This window comes from Melospiza melodia, chromosome 4 (assembly GCF_035770615.1).
Source record: "Melospiza melodia melodia isolate bMelMel2 chromosome 4, bMelMel2.pri, whole genome shotgun sequence".
Lineage (NCBI taxonomy): Eukaryota > Metazoa > Chordata > Aves > Passeriformes > Passerellidae > Melospiza > Melospiza melodia.
In genome coordinates this window covers 91,541,386-91,561,892 of record NC_086197.1, presented here as the reverse complement: position 1 = coordinate 91,561,892, position 20,507 = coordinate 91,541,386, and the positions used below count along the sequence as shown (strand labels likewise).

At 37.8% G+C, this 20,507-nt stretch overlaps 2 protein-coding genes across 2 annotated transcripts in view; one reads left to right on the top strand and one right to left on the bottom strand.

The window, feature by feature from the left end:
• CCDC146 (coiled-coil domain containing 146) overlaps nucleotides 1-13,372 on the bottom strand; it is a 57,911-nt gene extending 44,539 nt beyond the window's left edge. The window contains exon 1 of the mRNA XM_063155570.1: nucleotides 12,903-13,372. Within this exon, the coding sequence (XP_063011640.1) occupies nucleotides 12,903-13,367 (465 nt within the window). The 5' untranslated portion in view covers nucleotides 13,368-13,372. The remainder of the gene's footprint in view (nucleotides 1-12,902) is intronic.
• Nucleotides 241-5,180, top strand: FGL2 (fibrinogen like 2). The gene is made up of 2 exons (XM_063155569.1): nucleotides 241-979; nucleotides 3,680-5,180. The coding sequence occupies exons 1-2, from the start codon at nucleotides 241-243 to the stop codon at nucleotides 4,384-4,386; spliced, it is 1,446 nt and encodes a 481-aa protein (XP_063011639.1). The 3' UTR covers nucleotides 4,387-5,180.
• Nucleotides 13,373-20,507: the final 7,135 nt, after the last annotated feature.

The window sequence follows — 20,507 nt, the reverse complement described above, 5'->3', positions numbered from 1 at the left end:
GATAAACCTCAAACTGGGAAAAAGGCTGGGTTTCACTTTCTCTACCTGCTTTTTTTTTTTTTTTTTCCGAAAAAAGAAAATACTTATACAATAAGGAATTAAATTAAACTGCATAATTTACCAGCACACATGCATTTCATCATCTGGCTTACATACACTAGCTCTGAGTCAGAAATACTCACTGAAATGTGCTACTCTTGCAAGCACTACCTAACTTTGCTCTGCTATTAATCACTCGTGATGCAAGCACTCCCACCCATTTCTGAGAACAGTGTAGGCTGTCTGATAACTGGCAGGCTTCGAGCTGCCCTTATAAAGTTGTTCCACTTGTGCATACTTCCTCATTCTGCTAGTTTGTCAGTGAAGATGAAGCTCCTCATTTACATAGTCTTGCTGAAGTCAACTCTCCTTGCTTTGACAAATGTTTTTGCAGTTATTTTAGAAGAAGAAGAGAATGCTAAAGAAGCAAAACTTACTGAAACTTGTCCCATAAAGCTCAAAGCTAATCGGAAATGTGATGAAGGAGAGGATTGTCCTTATCAGATAAATTTGCCTCCGATGACCATCCAGATACCCAAAGAATTCAAACTGCTTGAGAAGACTCTCAAAGAAGTACAGACCCTTAAAGAATCAGTAAACAAGCTGAAAAAATGCTGCCAAGATTGCAAGCTGCAAGCAGATGACAACCAGGAAAGAGACAGAAGTAATGAATTCCTGCTACCCAACACTGCAGAAAACAGCGAAAGCCAAGATAACAGAGTACAGGAACTGCAAAGCAAAGTTAACAGAATGGCAACAAGCTTAAAAAATGCAAAGAGCCAGATTCAGACACTGCAGGGTCGTTTAGAGAAGCTGAGCCTCATAAACATGAACAATGTGGAACATTATGTTGACAGCAAAGTTGCAAATTTGACATTTGCTGTGAATAACCTGGATAACAAGTGTTCTTCTAAGTGCCCAGCAATGCAAGCAAAACCTGGTATGTAATCTGTTAATTCTTACTGCTGTATAAGCTTTCAGTGTTTCACATTTCACTAGTGTTAGGTAAACAACTTAAAATATATTTTACCCAAATAGCTGTGTTATTAACTGCACAAGTATCTGCTTTTTAAGTGTGTATTTATACTCCTGTAAAACATTTCAGCAGCCACTAGAGGGTTACTGAGAGCTGCAGGTGTTCAGTCCCTCCTAGAGTTGGACTTCATTTAGGGATTGGAAACATGAAATTTTAAAAGAGAAATTTGTTTGCAATTTAATAAATAAACATGAAAAATTAACCTTATTTTACACCATATTACCCTTCATTAGAGACATGAAGCATCAGTGACCAACACATTTTCTCCTTGGATGCAAAGGGTTAAATTTTCTCTAGGTGTGCCTTAGAAAACTGCCTTTTATTTTTTCTCACTACAAAACTGCAGATACTCTGAAAAGGGGTGCCAGGTATCAAGTGTATCTAGCAAAATGCATCATTTTTAATGGATAATAATTTTCTTTTCATCACAGCAAACACCTGAAAGGTTCAGCTAAAAAAAGCTTACTAACAGCACTTCTCGACTGGGTAACATATGTACCATCATTTTAACACTAAACTCTGTGCATTAATTTAATATATAAGCAGCATAAAAGAGAAAACAGGTGTTAGCACTGAAAAAATCCACTTTTTTCTTCTGCCATTTAATTATCCTAACAAAGGAATAGAACCAATGCTCTCTTTCTAATGTTTGATGTTATTAAGTCAAGATTGAGGGGTTTTCTTAAAGTCATAAAGTTTTTATATTACATTTAGGAATCCTTGAAAACAAGAAATGCTCCATAGATTGTCAGTGTATTCTACCACTTAGATATCAAACATAAGAAGATAAAGCTCTTGAGAGACAAAACAGAGAAAGAGGCGGCTGCATTACAATCTTTAAGTCTCTTGCTTAGCATCCAAGCTTAAAAAAAATTATATCTACACATATTGGAAATGGATAGATGTGTATGTACAGCTGAAATTCCTGAAAGTGTTCTTCTTTGAAAAGAGGAAATAAGTAATAATAAAGGTAATGCTCTTACTATATTAGTAATCAGATAAAAATCGCTACAAATAAATTATGTTCAGATACCAAACATTCACAAAAATAATGAGTAATTTTTGTTACATTAATAATGAATAATAAATCACATTCAAATACAGTACTCAGATAAAATAACAGACTAAATTAGTTTTTGATATTCCTCACATTTACTGAATTGCTGGATAGTGTTCGGGGCACATGATTATGTAGATATTCCTTATATTTTTCAACAAGACACTAAAAACATTTGCAGCAGCAACATATTCATTATGAAAGCTGGCAAGGAAAACAGCTACAACTTTTTCCTATTCAGGAGCCATTCCTGCATCCACTGTAAGTAATAGTAAAACTTTATTTAAATAGGAGTTGAATTGCATTATAGAAGTATTTTATCTAAAATGTATATTCTCTGTTAACTGCTCTGAAATTTAGTCTACCAAAGATTTTGCACAAAGTTCAGTGAAATAAATGAGAATTTATTGTGGATTTAGATTAGGCTTTAAAGCCCTTGACTCCTATACTTTGTGGTTTCATAAATGTCCAGTTTTCTGGCAAACAAGAGGTCCTGAGTCTTGCTCCCTGCTGCAGCCTGAGATCACTTCTCCCTTTCAAGAAGTAACTTGTTCAAATTTTCTAGGAAAAAATTACAACAGAATCTGAACATGAAAACACCCATACATTCAAATCTGCAATAGGAATGAACACTATGGTTTTGACTCTTAACTGAACTTGTGAGAGCTCTCCATATCTCTTAAGAACACGGAATCCTAATACCATGCTGTTGAACAGAATTAAATTAATGGATGACATTGTGGATCAAAAATGGATTTTCACTCTGGGGAAAAAACCTGGGGTATTTTTCTTCTGCATAAAACACATCACCCATTGGTGGGGAAAAGGAACCGTTAGCAGTGAATGCTAACATTGTTCTTTTCTGTAAAGCCAGCAATGCCACATACACAGGAAAGCACCATCACCATCATCTTTCTAGGACTCACACAATTACAACAGATGTAACAATTTTATTACTTTTTTCCTGCTTCCTAAAGTACAGTCAACATTAACACACAAAGCATTCCTGATGACGTTATGTTCTCTATCAAATGATGTTTACTTAACAATAGCCAGGTTAACATCATTCCCACATGGACAAAGCTCTTTCTCTGACATACTGCCAGATGGAGCTGTAGATTTGAGGCAGATTGTGAAGCTATCCATTTAAATACAAAAGGCAGCAAGTGTGTAAAGACAAAGCATTAGAAATATGGACGGAAGAAATCAGGTTGAATTTACATGAGATAAAAGGATAGAGTAGAGAAAGGGACAAAAGCAAAGCAAATAATCAAAACACCCTTATATTAGGCATTTTGCTTAAAAAAAGTAGTTTAGCTGGGTTTTTTTAGTCAACTATCTGATGCAGAGATCCTAGGTGACATCTGTTATACAGTAAATCTGATGGAAAAGATATTTTTCCCTAGAACTGAAATTGTTGCAACACTATTTGTGATGCAAAAGCCTCTCTAATGCAAGTTCTGTACGCCATATCAGTCTGGGTAAAAATTTGTTATATTTTCAAATTGAAATTATGTTCATTCTAACACTACTTGTTCTTTCACCAGTTATACAAATAATGCAGAGAGACTGTGCTGACCATTACACAGCAGGGAGAAGGAGTAATGGAATCTACAGGATTAGCCCTGATCCCAGAAACGGGAGCTTTGAAGTTTACTGTGACATGCAAACACAGGGAGGCGGCTGGACAGTGCTGCAGCGGCGTCAGGATGGCAGCACTAACTTCAACAGGACCTGGAGTGACTACAAACATGGCTTTGGAAACCTCAGCAGGGAGTTCTGGCTAGGCAATGACAAAATTCACCTCCTGACAAGGAGCCAGGAAATGCAACTGAGGATTGATCTGGAAGATTTCAATGGGATCAGAGAATACGCCAAATACGAGCACTTCTACGTGGCCAACGAGTACCTCAAGTACCGCCTGAGCGTGCACGGCTACAGCGGCACCGCCGGAGACGCCCTCCACTACAGCAGGCACTACAACCACGACCAAAAGTTCTTCACAACCCCGGACAGGGACAACGACAGGTATCCCTCAGGAAACTGTGGTGCCTACTACAGCTCTGGCTGGTGGTTTGATGCCTGCTTGTCAGCCAATCTCAACGGCAAGTACTACCACAAGAAGTACAAAGGCGTTCGCAATGGCATTTTCTGGGGCACGTGGCATGGTATTTCTGATGATACTCCCACTGGATATAGGCAACCCTTGAAATCAGTAAAGATCATGATCAGACCCAAAAGTTTTGTGCAGTAATTCTACACATTCCTCTCAACTAGTTTCCATTGGATTGCACTCAAAATTGTACTTACTCAGTATTATACTCAGAAATCAAGTATTCAGTTATGTTTGGCAAAAGATTGTTCTAGACAAAACAACATACTTCCACATAATCTTTTTAGAGATGGTTTGACCCATATAATGCATTAAAAACCAGCATTAAAATATCTGATAGTTATTGCTAAAACTTAACACCAGTTAGGTCTTGGTTTTGTTATGCAAATATTCTAAACATTGCTTTTGGTGCTTTTACTGACTGTGATATACCACATTTTATGATTTAAAACTTTAATATTGTCTTCCACAAGTTGTCTGAATGATTACCTACATTTTAACCTGAAAATAAGTCAGAGATGTAACTAATATAAATTTGTCAACCCTTTGTAAAAAACCTAGTTTCTGTAAAACAGTCTTTTTCCATCATCTATCCTTCATAACTTCAAAGGTATACCACAGCAACATCAATATAAATTAGGAAAAGTACTAAAAATTATTATTTTTAAAGAACTAGAAAACAGAGGGCCACATGGCTTGCCCAAAGTCACAAAAAAAAATGCTTTGAAGAAAACAAAAAAACGAAGATGATTCCTCAAATTTCATCTCTTTATCAAAGGTTTATCAAAGTTGGTAGAAGAATTGAATAAAAGCAGAGGAAATAATTATAAAATCATAGAATCATTTAGTTTGGAAAAGACCTTTAAGATCAAGTCCAACTGTTAACACAGGACTGCCAAGTCCACACTAAGCCATGTCCCTAGGTGTCACATCTACACCTGGAGAGAGTATGTACTGAACAACAACATTCTTGCTCGTTTTGGTTCCTCCATTCAAGCTCAAGGTCCTATTTGTCATTTGTGGGAGAAAGGAGCCATTATGTGGCTTATTGCACATTTATGCAGGCAGGTAGACAGGAGGAAGGAAGACACATCAATAAGAATCCATATTCTTTGCATTAATGCCTCTAAATACAAAGAGTTTCCAGTGCCACTTTGCTTTCTCCTGAATCCTTTAGGTAAGTCTGCTTTCTCCTGAATCCTTTAGGTAAGTCAAATGTTACAAGATGCTCTTGTAGAGACTCAAGCTCTCATTCAAATAATTCTCAATCTACATATCATTAGATTCTAATGAAACTAAGAATTATAAATATATTGTAACTTAAGAAAAGACTGTTCTCCCCTTTTTTAGACTACACATTTTGTAGCCACAGAAACATAAAAACATACTGTCAGTTCTAAGCAAAAAAGAGAATATATGATCAAAGATTTTTTTTCTAAAATATAAAAAATATAAACATGAAATTGTCAAATAGTGCAGGAATTTCAATTTAGAGATACTGCTATTAAATATCACATTGTAGATAGTGAGCACAAGTTTGACTGCACATATTTAGACCATGTCTCTATAAAGATAGTGACCAACATTGAGTGGAGGTGCCACTTATCTTAGCAAGAGGCTATTCTACTATCTTGCTTACACCAATCCTGAGATGCAGAAAAACTACACTAAAACTCTATACCTTTAGCAGCCAAGTGTGGTCATCGTTGGCATAGCTTTTTAGATTAAGAGAGACATGAAAAAAAAAATAGAAGTATACATCTGACCTAATACTTTATAAATATTATATCTACCTTTTTTTTTAAGATTACAACAAAATTATTATGGCTATAAGTAATGAAAATGAAGAACACTGGCAATAGCTAAATTGTAAAATATTAATATATATTTTAAAGAAGTAAATAGTTTGAAGGATAGTTCAAATGTAATTTGGTTTATTATATTTCAATTTTAAAGAGCAATGAAAAGTTTTAACTGCAAGATGTATCATCTTTGCTTGAGAATATGTTTTGAAGCTATAGAATATTTATTTTGGGATAAAAAATAGTTGTCTAAACAAAAAAAAAAGCAATTGAAGATGTGTCGGTTAGAAGAGTAAATATCTAATTGCATATGATTACATTTAATCATTTTGCATGAAATGCACAATTTGTTCCTATTCATTATATGATGACTAGCTAAGTGCGACCTATGGTATCTACAAGATTCCACTTGAAAATGTCTTTTTAATACTAAGTTGTAAGAAGAGAAACTGTCCTTTTTAAATCTTGTTTAAAGGAAACTTTGTAAAACACAAATGTTAACAGAATAAGCAAATGTGACTAAAATCACCTGCAAAAGCTTTCTCTCATGTCTTTAAAAACAAAAAGAAAAAAAAAAAAAAAGAAAAAGAAAGTGTAATGCTGTTACAGAAATCTGATTATGACCTGCCTGGAACTGTTGTAGCTGAATCTCTGTCAATATGCGCTAGTTTTACAAAGTGTAACTCCATCTCCTTGTTGCAAACATTATTTGTTTTTGCTTGGTGTAATAAAATAAGAATGTCCTACTGTTAAAGCTGTACTACTGTCATGGATGTACATAAGGACTATTAAAAATTTCTCATAAACAATTTTATTGATATTCTGTAAAAATTGAAGCAGTAAGAAAACACCAATAACCAACACAGATGACCATGTGAACATGCCAAGAGAGTACTTGCTAGTAACGACAGTTCCTTAGAGATCTGTTTTATGAACCTTCAGCTACCAGACAATACCAAGGGCTGAAATCTCAGATTTTTTTGTAACTATTCATAATTTGGAAGAGGAAAAAGTAATTGCCCAATGAAGAGTTTACACCACCTCTATCTTTAACATGACACAGGAGAAGCAAACCAAGGTTTTGACCTTTCAGATCACATACAAGAATCATCAAAGCATGTGAACACAAATACAAATACATACCCCAAATTAAATCATGCAGTTTTTTATACAAAGTAAAAGCCCTTGATCTCTGCCTAAGGCTTAATAATTCAAAACATGCCTTTCAGTCTATGGAAAACATCTATATAACACTGATTAGCATATGAAGACACTTGTGGTTTTAATCCTGATAATATTTAAATAGCAAATTTTAGTGGAAACTAACAGCGGGTTTGCTAGCTGAATTCCTATGGCTTGTTTCCAAAATATAAAAGCACAAGCCCATCCGTTCAGCGTGATCAGCCAAGCAGACTGTAATGTCTTGGCTTCCTACACATTGCTTAAACAAAACCAAACCAAACCTTAAAAAAAAACCCCAAACAAACCAGAGAAGAAATTCAAAGAAGGTTTGAAAGCACTGGTGCTTTTTCCTTCCCTTTTAATGCAAATACCTGTTTCCTTAACTGTGTTTATTGGGAAAGACTGCAGTCAAACTTGGAGTGAGTTGAGAACAATATGTAGCTTGACAAATTGGTGGGGAAAAAAATTTGCTTTTAAGTGTTTATTTGGAAAAGAACTTAAGAAGGTGGTCAATCCCTATCCAGACCCCTGTTGAAAAATTAAATCAAAATCAAACAAAAGTGCCAAATTTACCTAGCTTCTATGATTTACATGCCATGGAAAAATCAAAGCAGGAAGAATGCAACTTGAATTTTCACAGAGAGAAAAAAAAAAAAGAAGATAACATAATTAAATACAGGCCCAAAAAGAAAGGGGATTTGAATATATTAAAATATTTTTAGATTTTCTGTGTTCTTTTTCTTTCAGGAAATATAGGTAAAAATGGTACACATAGGCCTGAAGACACTGACATAAGTTTTAAAGAAAAATGACTGAGCAATACCATCTATAGGGCCCTGCTAGATGCAAAAATTTCCTATACTAAATTGATCTCTTTTGTTCACTGCTTTAAACTTTTATGGAGTTATAATTCTTCTGCCAGAAGTTAATTTGGCTGTCACACTCAATAGTAACCAGAAACAGAGAACAAAATTTTAAGATGGTATGTCAAGTCCAACCTTCACACAAGTCATGAGAACATGGAAATTATGAAAGCAATGCTATTTTCTAAGTCCTCATTCATCAGCTTTTTCTTACCTTAATTAAAGGAGTAATCCATTTGGAAAATAATAATAGGAAAAAAGAACCCAAATTACCTGGTTATGTTTATATAATCAAGACAAACTGGAAGTTTAATTAAGACTACATTTCAGCAGGACTAGTATGCCATCATTTAAAATTACACCGTACAAAATAATAGTTGGCTTTACACACTTTTAAGCAATTACATGGAGTGAATGATTTTTATGGAAAAGCAGGATGCACTTTGAGAAACAGAAATCCTCATGCCTTTCTTCAGACAGAGTACAAGCCTCTCCACCTCACTCTGCAGTTTAACCTCCATATGCTAAATCCAAATACAATGATTTTTTCTCATGTAGACATTTAAGGCTCTGTTCATTCAGGAGTATTTGGACACAGGTGCTTGGAATAAGTAAATCAGGAATCTCCTTTTTAACCCTTAAAGCAACCTCGTGTGTGTAACAGATGATTCTCCACCAATGAAGTTTCCACTGAATGTACGATTGGTCACATTGCTCTGGCTTCCTCATCACATGGTTGTGCTGACATAAAATCCCAGGTAGACCCAGTTTTTAGTGCAAATTTGTCTTGTCTCAAATACACATGTTAGGTGAGAAAACAGGAAGAGATAGCTTTGGAAAACAATATAGCAATATAGTTGTCAAGTTTCACGAGTATCAGAAACAGCTGAGAAAAGGCCAAAATGCAAGAAGATGTTACAGTTAAAGGTTATTCCTTCCCACAGTCTCACACTACAGAGCTCCAGTTCCTCTGTATGGTATGAAATCTGCACACTTGACTTTATAACAGCATAAAAAACCAAGACACCATAAATACTTTCAAACAGGCTTTTCAGAAATGAACAGAAACACCATCTGCTTTGTGATAGTTCAAACACACCCAACCACTTCCAGGCCTTGTTTCCTCTCAGTATCACCTGTTATTGGTAAGAAAAACCTCTCTGTAGAATGAGCAGGTCACACCAGCTCTGTTCCCACTCCTGCTGTTTGAAAGCACTTGTAAATCCACTCAATTCCTCTACAGCTTTTTTAGGAACAGTCAACTCTCCTGTTGCAACAACGATTTGCTTTAACATCCACAATACAAATTATTTCCTACTTGCTGGAAGCTGTTGCTAAAAACCATACTCCAGCTTACAGAAACATAATCAGCCCTAGCTGACTTCCCAAAAGGTTTATTTAATTAGCAGTCAGATTCCTGTGCATGGAGGTGGAGACAACATCTGTCTCAGCTGTCTGTGCCAACATATTTATATGATTTTTTGTTGGGCCAGGAGCCTTTGGAGCTTGTCATGTGAACTGTGCCAGGATCAGCTTAAGTTTAAAAATGTTGTTTGCTTTCAACATACTAATCTGTGTCAAGATTTTTATATCTTTAATAGAGCACATACATATTTGGTGAGTACTAAAACAAATTATGCACTGCTATAGTTACCATGCAAAAATATAGTGATAATCACACTTTATAACAGCAGAAAGCACATTACAGAATGTGTACAGGGACAGAAATTAAAACGGTGATTATGTAAAAAAAAAAGTTCTATCTTTTAGGTACCTTTTCCAGGGAAATTTTCATTTAAAGATAAAGAAACTTTTTATTTAAAGGAAACTTGTTTACACTCACCATTTAACCTAAGTTAGGAGAAATTAAAAGCCAGTTTGATACCAAAAGAAATTGAAAACAACTCTAATTTCTAGAAGGGCATTGTTAGATGTGTCTATGTCGCTGAAGAATTATATGAAATATTGATTCTTGGTATTTATATTTGAAAGTTGTAGCCAACCTTTATGTGACTTTCTCTTCTTTCCTGCAGCACAGATGAGAAAAAGGAGAAAAATGTGAAACACCTTTCTCCCCTCAAACAACATTCAAACACACGCATCATTCTTTGACATTAAAGCTCTTACAGATAGCAGATAGACATGAATCAGCATCAGATAATCAGAAACAAAATTTGCTTGAGAATTCTTTGTCATACAGTTAATTTCTTGAGATTTTGATTGAGATTTTGCTCGGTGTTTCCACTAGAACTGAGATTTTGGCTAGCATCTCTATTAGCAGTTCAACCGCTTTTGGTGGTCAGGAGTTTGAGCTTCAAAACAGTAATGAAAAATATTCATGAAAGGTTCTTTCTGCTTCTTGGTGGCAATAGGACACTTGGACATCAGAGATGAAGAAATGTAGCATAATAGTGACAATTTCCACCAAAAAAAGCCACACAAATGAAAGATTTGGTGCTGGTATCAGATAAGGGACACTGATCCTTTTATAGGATATCCAGTGCAGCAGTTTACAACAGACCAGTCAGGAAAATCTCCCCAAGAAGTTTATTCTTCTGCATGTTTAGATTTAGCAAATAAACGGATGATGTATGTTAGCAGGAAGGGATTATTGTGGTACCTTCCAAACAAGGTGCCACTCACTGGATCTGGAGAACAGCAAAGCACTTTTCATTCACAACTGCACTATTCTGCAGAACAGGTAGCTGCTTAGTAATAAATCAAAACGCTTGGTGAAAAGAAGTCATGATTAATTGGGTGGCTTTTTTTTAACTCTGTCAAGTTTTTAATATTTCTACCTAACCCACAAAGCTAAACAATGTTACTATTAATGTCTTACTAAAAAGAAAGGAGAGATAGTGTACATGTTTTAATTCTTGTTCTTTGTATGTTTGAGTATCTGCTGCTTACATGAGAAAAACAAGACTGGCTTGATGGGAAGAGGGCATATATCTGTTTTTGAAGAAATCTTATAATAACAAAAGGTGTCCCTTCTGATAAGTACATGCTGTGCAGGCATAAAGGACCAGTCAGTGAAACTGAGATACTATGATACAACTCTTCTTCTGTGGAAAAATCCTGAAAGCCATCCCAAGTAGTTGAAGCCAGCATCAATGCAAGAAACCTCTGTGGTGACCAAAGCCATATATTTATCCCTGAATTATGTATAAAGTTCAGCAAAAGAAAACAAATACGTCAGTGGAAGAAAAGAAATGTGAATAAGTGATGAAAAGCCAAACTCACAAGTAAAGTACAAGTGCAAATTGTTAAAAATTGCGGTAAAATAAATGAGTCATAGTTCTCTTCTAGAAATTGACCAAATGACCAGAAGACCTCATTTATGAAATATTATGCAAATTTCTTACTTTATTTTTCCACTGCATGTTTTTTCCTGAGTTGGGAACAACTCTAAATACTAAGTTTTTCCTGTATTTGCCATTAATGGCTTACAGTGTTATCAGTGTTAAACAAGTTAGCTTTAAATTTGATATGCAGAATAACCTCTTTGGAAAGATTTTTTTGAGAAAAAAAAAATCAGGCAAATAATCTAATAATCTTCTAGATTAAGTGTAGAAAAATTAGTTTTCACCTTGATTAAAAATAAGGAAAACAAAGCAAAAATGCAGAATACAGTTTAGAAGGGGCATGGGGGCACTTTTGCTGCTGCCTTGGATTGAGAATAAAGGGGGTTTGTGCTGCAACAATACTGGAAGCTGTGGGCTCCCCATACACTGGCACTGGACTGAAAACAGCAGCTTCAAACTATGTCCAGTATGACCTAATAGCAGGATAGGAAAGGTCCAGTCCTATTTTCCCCTTCATTACAAATCCTTGCCATGTCCTTTCTCCTGACCTTAGATTGTAGGCAGAGAGTGAGAGCCAGGGTAGCAAACTGATCTGACAGATCCAAGATGGAAAGAGTCCAAGGTAAAGCAACTTTAGGTAAGAACTTCAAGAAAACTATGAAGTATGAACAAAGTCTGATAAGGATACAAGATAGAGATATACATTTTTATTATAAAAAGGGCAGAAATTGGCAGCTCTCCCTTTTTAATGTGGGAAAGACAAGAAGAAAGCTTCATTATTTACTACAAAGGAAATTAACCAGGGATATGGGGAAAACTTTATAAAACCCTGGCAATGATGACATGCTGGAAAAGGATATACAAAGAGCTACCTCCAGCAATTAAAGAGTTAAGAACAAATTAGACAAATATCTGCAGAGAATCTACTTCAGTGGCAAATTTGGATTAGATTTTCTCTTAATAACTCTTCTGGCCTTACATATATAAGGATTCCATTTGATATAAATATTTTATATTTAAAATTTTTATATACTTCTAGTATTTCAAAAGACTCCTTAACATATAACAGTATAACAAAAGACTCCTTAAAAAAATCACAAAAGAAACTGAGCTCCAAAAGGTTTCTTCTATCACCATCATTATATCACAGTGCCTTAGGAGCCACTTACCTGTGATTTTTCCTGCAGCCATGGAGCCTTTTAAAAAATCATGATGCAATTACCTCTACAGATAGAATACTACAAGACCAAAACCAAGATCTCTGTATTCTCATTTCCCTTAAGGCCACGATCACTGTAAAAAATAACATGATTCTCTATCAAGCACAGCATCCCCAGCAAGAATATAACACTGCTTCACAAAATTTTCTTATCACTTAGAAAAAAAGTCAAAGAAATGAGGACGATATAGATAGTCTGTGGTAACAACCTTCAATTATTAACAGCAAAAGATACACCTCAAAATAAATTACTGCTACAGATAGAGAAATCTGGGGCATGTGGTACCTCATCTAAACACTGAAATGCAGGACTTGTTGTTAGGTCAGTGGGTGCCTGCTCCTCCTGTGCTGTTAGGTCAGTGGGTGCCTGCTCCTCCTGTGCTGTCAGGCCAGTGGGTCCCTCCTCTTCCTCTGCTGTTAGGTCAGTGGGTGCCTGCTCCTCCTGTGCTGTCAGGCCAGTAGGTCCCTCCTGCTCCTCCTGTGCTGTCAGGCCGGTGGGTCCCTGCTCCTCCTCTGCTGTCAGGCCGGTGGGTCCCTCCTGCTCCTCCTCTGCCTTTAAGCCGGTGGGTCCCTCCTGCTCCTCCTGTGCTGTCAGGCCAGTGGGTCCCTCCTGCTCCTGCTCTGCTGCCAGGCCAGTGGGTCCCTCCTGCTCCTCCTCGCTAGGAGCTGCAGCAGCCACCTCACCGGTAGGTGACTCATTCTCAGTTACCAGCTCTGGGTCAGCGGCACTTCCTTCATCAGCATGACTCATTGTTTAAAGGTCTAGAAAGTAACAAAAACACCAATACAGTTCATTAGATCCAGGATGTATCTGATTGTGAAAGATAAATGTGTAGTGTAAAAACCACTACATAACCATGTCAGACCCACATTCAAACCATAGAAGTCACAATGAGAGCAGATTAGATAACTCTACACTTACAACTTCAGTGCAGCCTCTTGCATGAAGTCTTTTATATCATTCTATCATACTCTTGAGTATTTTTAAAATATCCTGAAGAAAGCTCTTATTCCAGTTAGGTAACACAGTCTTTTAATAAATGCACAGACAGAGAAATTAAAGAAGGTTGGAACAAGCAGAATTGTTGGAAAACATAATTTTGCTATATTTACATTATAGAAAAATCCCATATTAATATCTGTCATATAGGAATAGAAATCTCTAAGATACCTCCATTAGAAACAGTTAGATAAGGACCTTCAGTACTTACTTCTCAGCAAGATTGGACTTAATGCCATAAAGTTTCTATAATTCCACTTTGTGTTTACTATCTTGGTCCAGCACTTGAGAATTATGTTCCCAAGGTTCAGTCATCAGAACTCTTTGGGATGTGTGAAAACGCCAGGGTGGGTGAGGGAAATAGGAGGTGGAATACAAGGGGATACAATGCTCCTGGTACCCTGATAAATCAGCAATGTCCCTCAGGTAGGTTTCATCATTACATCAAACATGAATTAATATCTGCAAAACCTATCTTCTGGCATAACAGCATGTTTTGTATGTCCAAAGAATTTTAAAATACCAACTTTTTACATGAAGAAACATGAAAGGTGACAAAAACATCACAAAAGAAAGATAAAGGAGACATGGGATGATCCACCAGAGGCAATAAACATCTTACAGAGGGATGAGAGGGGAAGAGGGACCTGTGAGGCACACGGAAACCTTGCCATGACATAGTGAGATAGGGGAGGCATGGAGCACTTGTAGAGCAAGGAACAGTTCCAAGTGGAGATGGAGGAGCTCAAGAATTCCTTCACAAGTTCACTGAAGTTGTTTTAGATGACAGGAAGGGACAGATCAGTATCACAGTATTTTAGTGCAAAATTTTGGGAGAAAGATAATTGACTTTTGCAAATGTTCACCTGACACCAGAAGGTCTTTCTACATTAGCTATTATGAAGATGATATTGTATTCTGCTATGGAACCACATCACAATAAAACCCATATCAGCTGCCAAAGTTGCAGAATCCTCTTCAAATTAGGCAGTCTTGACATTATTTAGCATTTCACATAATATGTGGGAGACCTTCCTCTTTTTTTAAAAGAGTGCTTTCTTTTAATCTCACTATAAATCAAGGACAACCAAAATTAAAACTGTAATAAAATTAAGAAGAAATTTTGAGGCTACTTCTATAATATACACCAGATTTTTTCAATGAAACAGATTGTGCAATTTGGCATTGCATAGCCAGAAAACTGACAGTTAAGAAAAATATAACTTTTTATAATTGTGGTGGGAAAATGGATACAAAAATGTTGGGTCATTTATATTTACCTTTTGAAAAGTCACTTGTCTATAAAGTAGTGGAAGTTAAACTGGCAAGTTTATTACTTTCTTCAGTACTGTTTAGAATTCCTTCAGGAACATTTTGACTTTTAGAGAGCTTTCAGTGTCTGTATTTGCTTATGGAAAAAAAAGCAATTTCATGATCCCTCCTGGACGAGTCAAAACATTGTGAAATAACTGTAAACATCATAGAGGCCAAGAAATAAACTCTGAGTTACTGTAAATAAACATGTACACACATTTATAAATAGCAAGTGACTTTTCATCCCTAAACAGCTGCTGAATATTTTAGCATATGCATTTTGTGTTTATGGCTACTGTTACTTTATTTGTTCCTCTCAACTTAGAATTTAGACAGAGGGAAAAGCACTGTGGCAGAAACTTTTACTAGAACAATGCTAAAATGTGAGAGTTTCATTGGTGTAGGCATATTCATCAGTACTCATATGTGAAACTTATGGTTGACATCAGTCAAAAATATTCCTCCTCCCAGAACAGCTGTACAAAAGAGTCCTCACCAGGACTCCAGTTTTCTGGGCAGGGAGAGAATAAAAAAAAAAAAAATCTTCTGAATCTGAAAAGTTTATAGTGTTAAGACACAACTATAGAAATCTGAGACAGAGAAAAAACATTAGAAAAACCTCAGCTAATGTGACAAGCCCTTGTCTCCATGTGGTTTTAAGAGAGGGCAGACATAAACATGTAGGTTTATGAGGCATTAAATAAGTTTAGCAGTCTTCCATTACCTGCTACATTACTAAATAGATAAATCAGCTTATATAAAATCAGATCTATAAACCTCAAAAAGCAAAGTGGAAAATTTGTGTCTTTGCAGTATCTGGTAAATAAAACATCTAATTGAAATAGGACTGAAAGTTGTCGTGATTCCTAACTTCATGGAATAGCCCAACAAGTAAGGATGTTTTCAAACTGTAGAACTGCAAACAATATCACAGCCTTGATCCAAGGCACAGAATTGCAGAGAGCAGGAATTACAAGGCTGTTTTAGAACCTGGGTCAAATCAGGCTGAGAACTGTCTTGTGAAACAGCTTCAGGGCAGCAATAATAATAATAATAATAGAAGTCTAAACTGAGATTCCCCAAACTAATTTCAGCTTCTTTACTTCTGTCTCTCTCTAGCAAACAGCAACGTTCATACACAAATCAGTACAGAATTCAGGCAGTCAACACTTAGCTGCACTAGTTATTTTCAGAGCAACAGATGCAAAGAGCAGTAAAATTTTATTCTGAGCACACAGAGATGCAGGTCCATGTATGAAGGTGAATCACCTATCTCTGTGCTGTCAAATGATTGCAGGGGTTCCACGCTGCTGTCTCCCATCACAAAAGCTCCATACCTTCTTGGTGTTTCTCATGGGCAACTCCTCAGAGCACTGACTCTCCCTTCTTCACAAAACAGCCAACACACTGCAGCTCCCTCCTCACGTACTCACCTCACTCTTTTATAGCATCTTCTCATTGGGTACAGCTGTGCCTGTTAAAGTCAGGTCTGTTCCTAACCTTTGATAATTGACCCAGCTGCAATTCCTCAGGGGTAAGATTGCTTTCTACACTACCTTTATTTTCCTTATATTCTATCCCCCTACATCTCTGCACAATTCCAGCCTACAACTGGATGCCTGGGGAGGGAGAGAAGTACCCACCAGTCATGGTGTGGTGATGCTTCTATGAACCCATGCCCTTTCTCCTTGAACTCACTCAAAACTTTCAATATTGGTAAAATCCAGGGGAATGGAGATTTTCATTTCACCTTGGTATGACATGGTGCTCCCTGTTGCATCTGGCTCCTTGATGTCACCTAGTTCTTTTACTGGATGAGTCACTGAATAATCACAACTTTTCTATGCCACTAGGTTTATTCCTAATGTTGAATCATCATTTGACAATCCTTTTTCTAGGCTGAAGCAGCCAATCCACCTGCTGTCACTGGCATGAAAGCCTTTCTCTGCCTTCCACTGTCCTTAATCCTTCTCCAAAACTTTTTCAGTTCTACCACATCCTCTTCAAAGAGAAGGGATGAGACCTACAGGTAATATTAATAAAAGGAGCACCATAGATTTATTCTATCACACAGTGATCCTCTTTCCATCCCTTAAAATGATTTTCAATGCTTTTTCCCCAATGTTAAAGTAGAAGACCTTTTGTTTTAACTGGACAGAGTCTGTGCTTCAGCATGAATGGACGTGAGTCTAAACAACAAAACCATGCCAACAATGCTAAACAATATTAATCAATACTTGAATCTAAAACTGCATCATGTACAATGGGACATTATCAAAGGCATGTGAATCAGAATGGATTGTTCGATTAGACTGCACAACCTCACCACTTTGGGGAAATGAGAGCACACCATAAACTGATAACAACTTCTACCTAAACTGCTCAACAATTTCCTTCATAAGTTCTGCTGTTTTCTCTTATTTTCAAGTCTGCTGTTGGGGATAGAACCACCCTGAGCCACACACAGACTTTATTTGCTGGAGTTCTTATTAGATATGGCTAAGATAAGGAGAATTTGAATGGTAAGATTTGTCACTTCCATTTCACATGGTTTCCATGAGGAACTAACTTTCCTCAGAAAATTTCTGGTAGCGTGACAAACAAGAAAATCCCTGAAATCCAAACCATTGTGTGCTTTGCAATGCTAAAGTACAGAGGAGGAAACAAACAAAACATAATTTGCCTACCTACTGAACTCTAGACCTTAAGAACTAAGAAGATTCAAGGAAGCAGTTCAGAAATACACCACTAAAAAAACCCCAAAATACAAATACAGGTGGCCCTATTTTCCTAAGAAGTGAAGTTAAATTAATTCTTCATTACAATTAAAGCAAATGGGTAAAATTAATCCTGCCCAGGCAGACTAAGTTTATACCCTCTGGGTACCTGCAGCAGTTCGTGATTATTCTGTGATAAACACAAAAGTTAGAAAAATGTATTCCTTCTACAGCCTCCCCTGTAAATAATTCCTCTTTCCTTGAAATCTCTCTTTCACCTTAGCCTAAAAGTGCATCTGATAATAATTTGGCTTAAAATCTATTTTAAATCACTTTATAGAACTTCTGTAAGTTCTAGGTTTTTTTGATCTTTTGCACGAAATACTGAATATTCTTTGGCATACAACACCAATAAAATGGCAAATAAGGATTGTAATTCACTAAGAAATCATGCAGCTATCAAAAGTGGAGTTCTAATTATATATTCACTTATAAATTTGATAGAGTTTTATTTTCCTGCAAATGACAAGTCAAAAAATGAAAGAGGGAAACAAGTAAGTAAGTAAATAAATAAATATTCTTTCACTGTTGGAGTCTGCTATATGCTATACAGCTGATCCAAACAAAAGCATGAAAGTTAAACAGAATCAACATAGGGAAAAAATACAGATTACATAACTAAAATATTAAACACATGAGGTCTCATATGTATGGAGAAAGAGCTTCTTCCTAGCAATTTTTAATCTTTTTGTATTTTGTGTTTTGTTCAGTATTTTTAATGAGAAAACCCAACAGCAACAATGAAATATAAACATAACTGAGGCTTAAACATCTTGGAATGATTTCTGGAGCTAACTTCTCAACCATGCAAAGCCTGACAGCATTGAAGGTGATGCAGAGCCCAGTTCAGTGAGGATTGTGGGCGCTGACAAAGCTCTGCCTGCGTGAGGAGCACCAAATACCAAGCTCCTGGAGGAGAGGGGGGCTGTGGGAAAGCAGCACTGTGGTTTCAGAGCAGGGGGGAGTCCAGGATCAGGATCGGGAGCACTGACCCGGGCAGAAAGGGGATGAGCAGCGAGCCCCACCTCACCGGGGCCGGATTGCCCCGGAGCAGCCGGAGCACGGAGTTACCCGAGGTATTTGCTGAGCTGGCTGGCATCTAGCGGAGTTAGAGCACATTGCAACACACTTGGCACACATCTGCAACAGCTTTCCCCCTGACAAACAACCTGACATCCAAATTTGGTATTGGTCTCAAGGGTGAGAATTTTGCAGATTTTTTTCCCCCAAATCCACTATTTCTGAAGACTTGGGGAAAAAAACCAACAAACCCCAACCTTCCAGCCTCCATCATGTCCCAATATATTTTTGATACTTTTTTGGCTTTCTAGAATTCAATTTTTGTATACTAGACTATCATGAAACAGGCTAGCCCTCTTTGTGTTTAGCCTAATGATTTTTTGAGACTGAGTAATGTAAACCAATGCAATAATTTAACACATGAATGTGAATCTTCATTAAACTTTTCACAGTGAAAATTACCAATGGACCAAAAAAATAGGGCCATTCTCTTTCCTCTTGGACACTTCAGATTTATAACTAATCAAAGCCAGACAGTGACAGAAATAGAAATAGAGCTAAAGAGATGAAAAGTGTTTGATGACTAAGTATCATGCTTGCATGGTTATTTATGAAAAGAAACACATGGAATGCAAAAGGGAGACAGGAATTAAGTAACAGGCCCAGATTTCGTTATTACTTGTGTTGCAATCTTGCTAAGACAATGCAGCTTTCTGTACATTTTTCTCTCTCATTATTGGCAGTAAACAACAACTATTACTAGAATTCAGCCCCTGACTGTACATCATCTATTGCCCACATGCCCCATCTCATTTTTTAAAAATTGTTATGTGATGAAAATGTGGGGTATGAAGTCCAGAAGAGTCTTTTAAACTCACTCAAGTGGTTCCCTACTTATTTGTAAACCCTGTAAGGACAATTGTCTTAAGGCTTATTTGTGGAGACCTCAGGAAAATATTTAATTGCTTGGCTTCAGAACTGCTACAAAGCAGTACAACACCTAACATATTGACCAAAACTTACTGACAGACAGCGAGTCTGGTGCTTTGTGCTATCACTTCAAAAAAACCAACAACAAATAACTGTGTTTTTCCAACACATCTGCCAAACTGTTTCTATACCGGCTGGCCGGGGACATTTCAGCACAGGCAGGCCGGCTGTAGCTGAGGGGCACTGAGGGCCGGGCTGCCCGCGGCACCCCGGCTCCTCACGGCACGGGCCCGCCCGGGGGTCGCACTCCTGACCCTCAGGGACTCCTCAAACAAGGCTGTGGCGGCGCCGCTTGACTTACTTCCCGCCTCGACGTCGGAGCCGCTCCTTTGCCTCTCTTGACCCCGGTCCCCGCCCCGGTCCCGGTTCCCCCGGCTCCCTCCCGGCCGAGCGGCGTCCCCGTCACTATGGCGACCCACGCATCGCCTCCCGCCCGCCTCAGCCGCTCCCGCTTCTGATTGGCTGCAGCGTCCGCCCCGCCGCCCAATAACAGCAAGCTCTGGGCAATGCCCCGCCCTCCCCGCTCTCCGATAGGCCCGTGGGCATGGCTGTAGTTCCTTCCGCGCGCTGTAGAACTACGGCTCCCAGGAGGCTCCGCGGCCGAGCGACCGCCTGTTTACCGGCCGTGCCGGTGCCGCTCCCCGCGTGCAGCCCTGTCACGTGACCGGCCGGGGGTCACGGCCGCCCGCCGGGAGCGGCCTCGCCCCGTCCGGTTCGGTCCCGTCAGGTCCGGTCCCGTCTGTGCCGGGCGCTCCTGCACGCGGCTCCCGGGCGCTCTCGCCCTGCCGGC

Excerpts from the sequence above, each read along its gene's own strand:
- FGL2 (XM_063155569.1), top strand. The coding sequence starts at position 241 with ATGCAAGCACTCCCACCCATTTCTGAGAACAGTGTAGGCTGTCTGATA. Across the intron at positions 980-3,679 it reads AGCAATGCAAGCAAAACCTG|TTATACAAATAATGCAGAGA; the intron begins GTATGTAATCTG and ends TTCTTTCACCAG.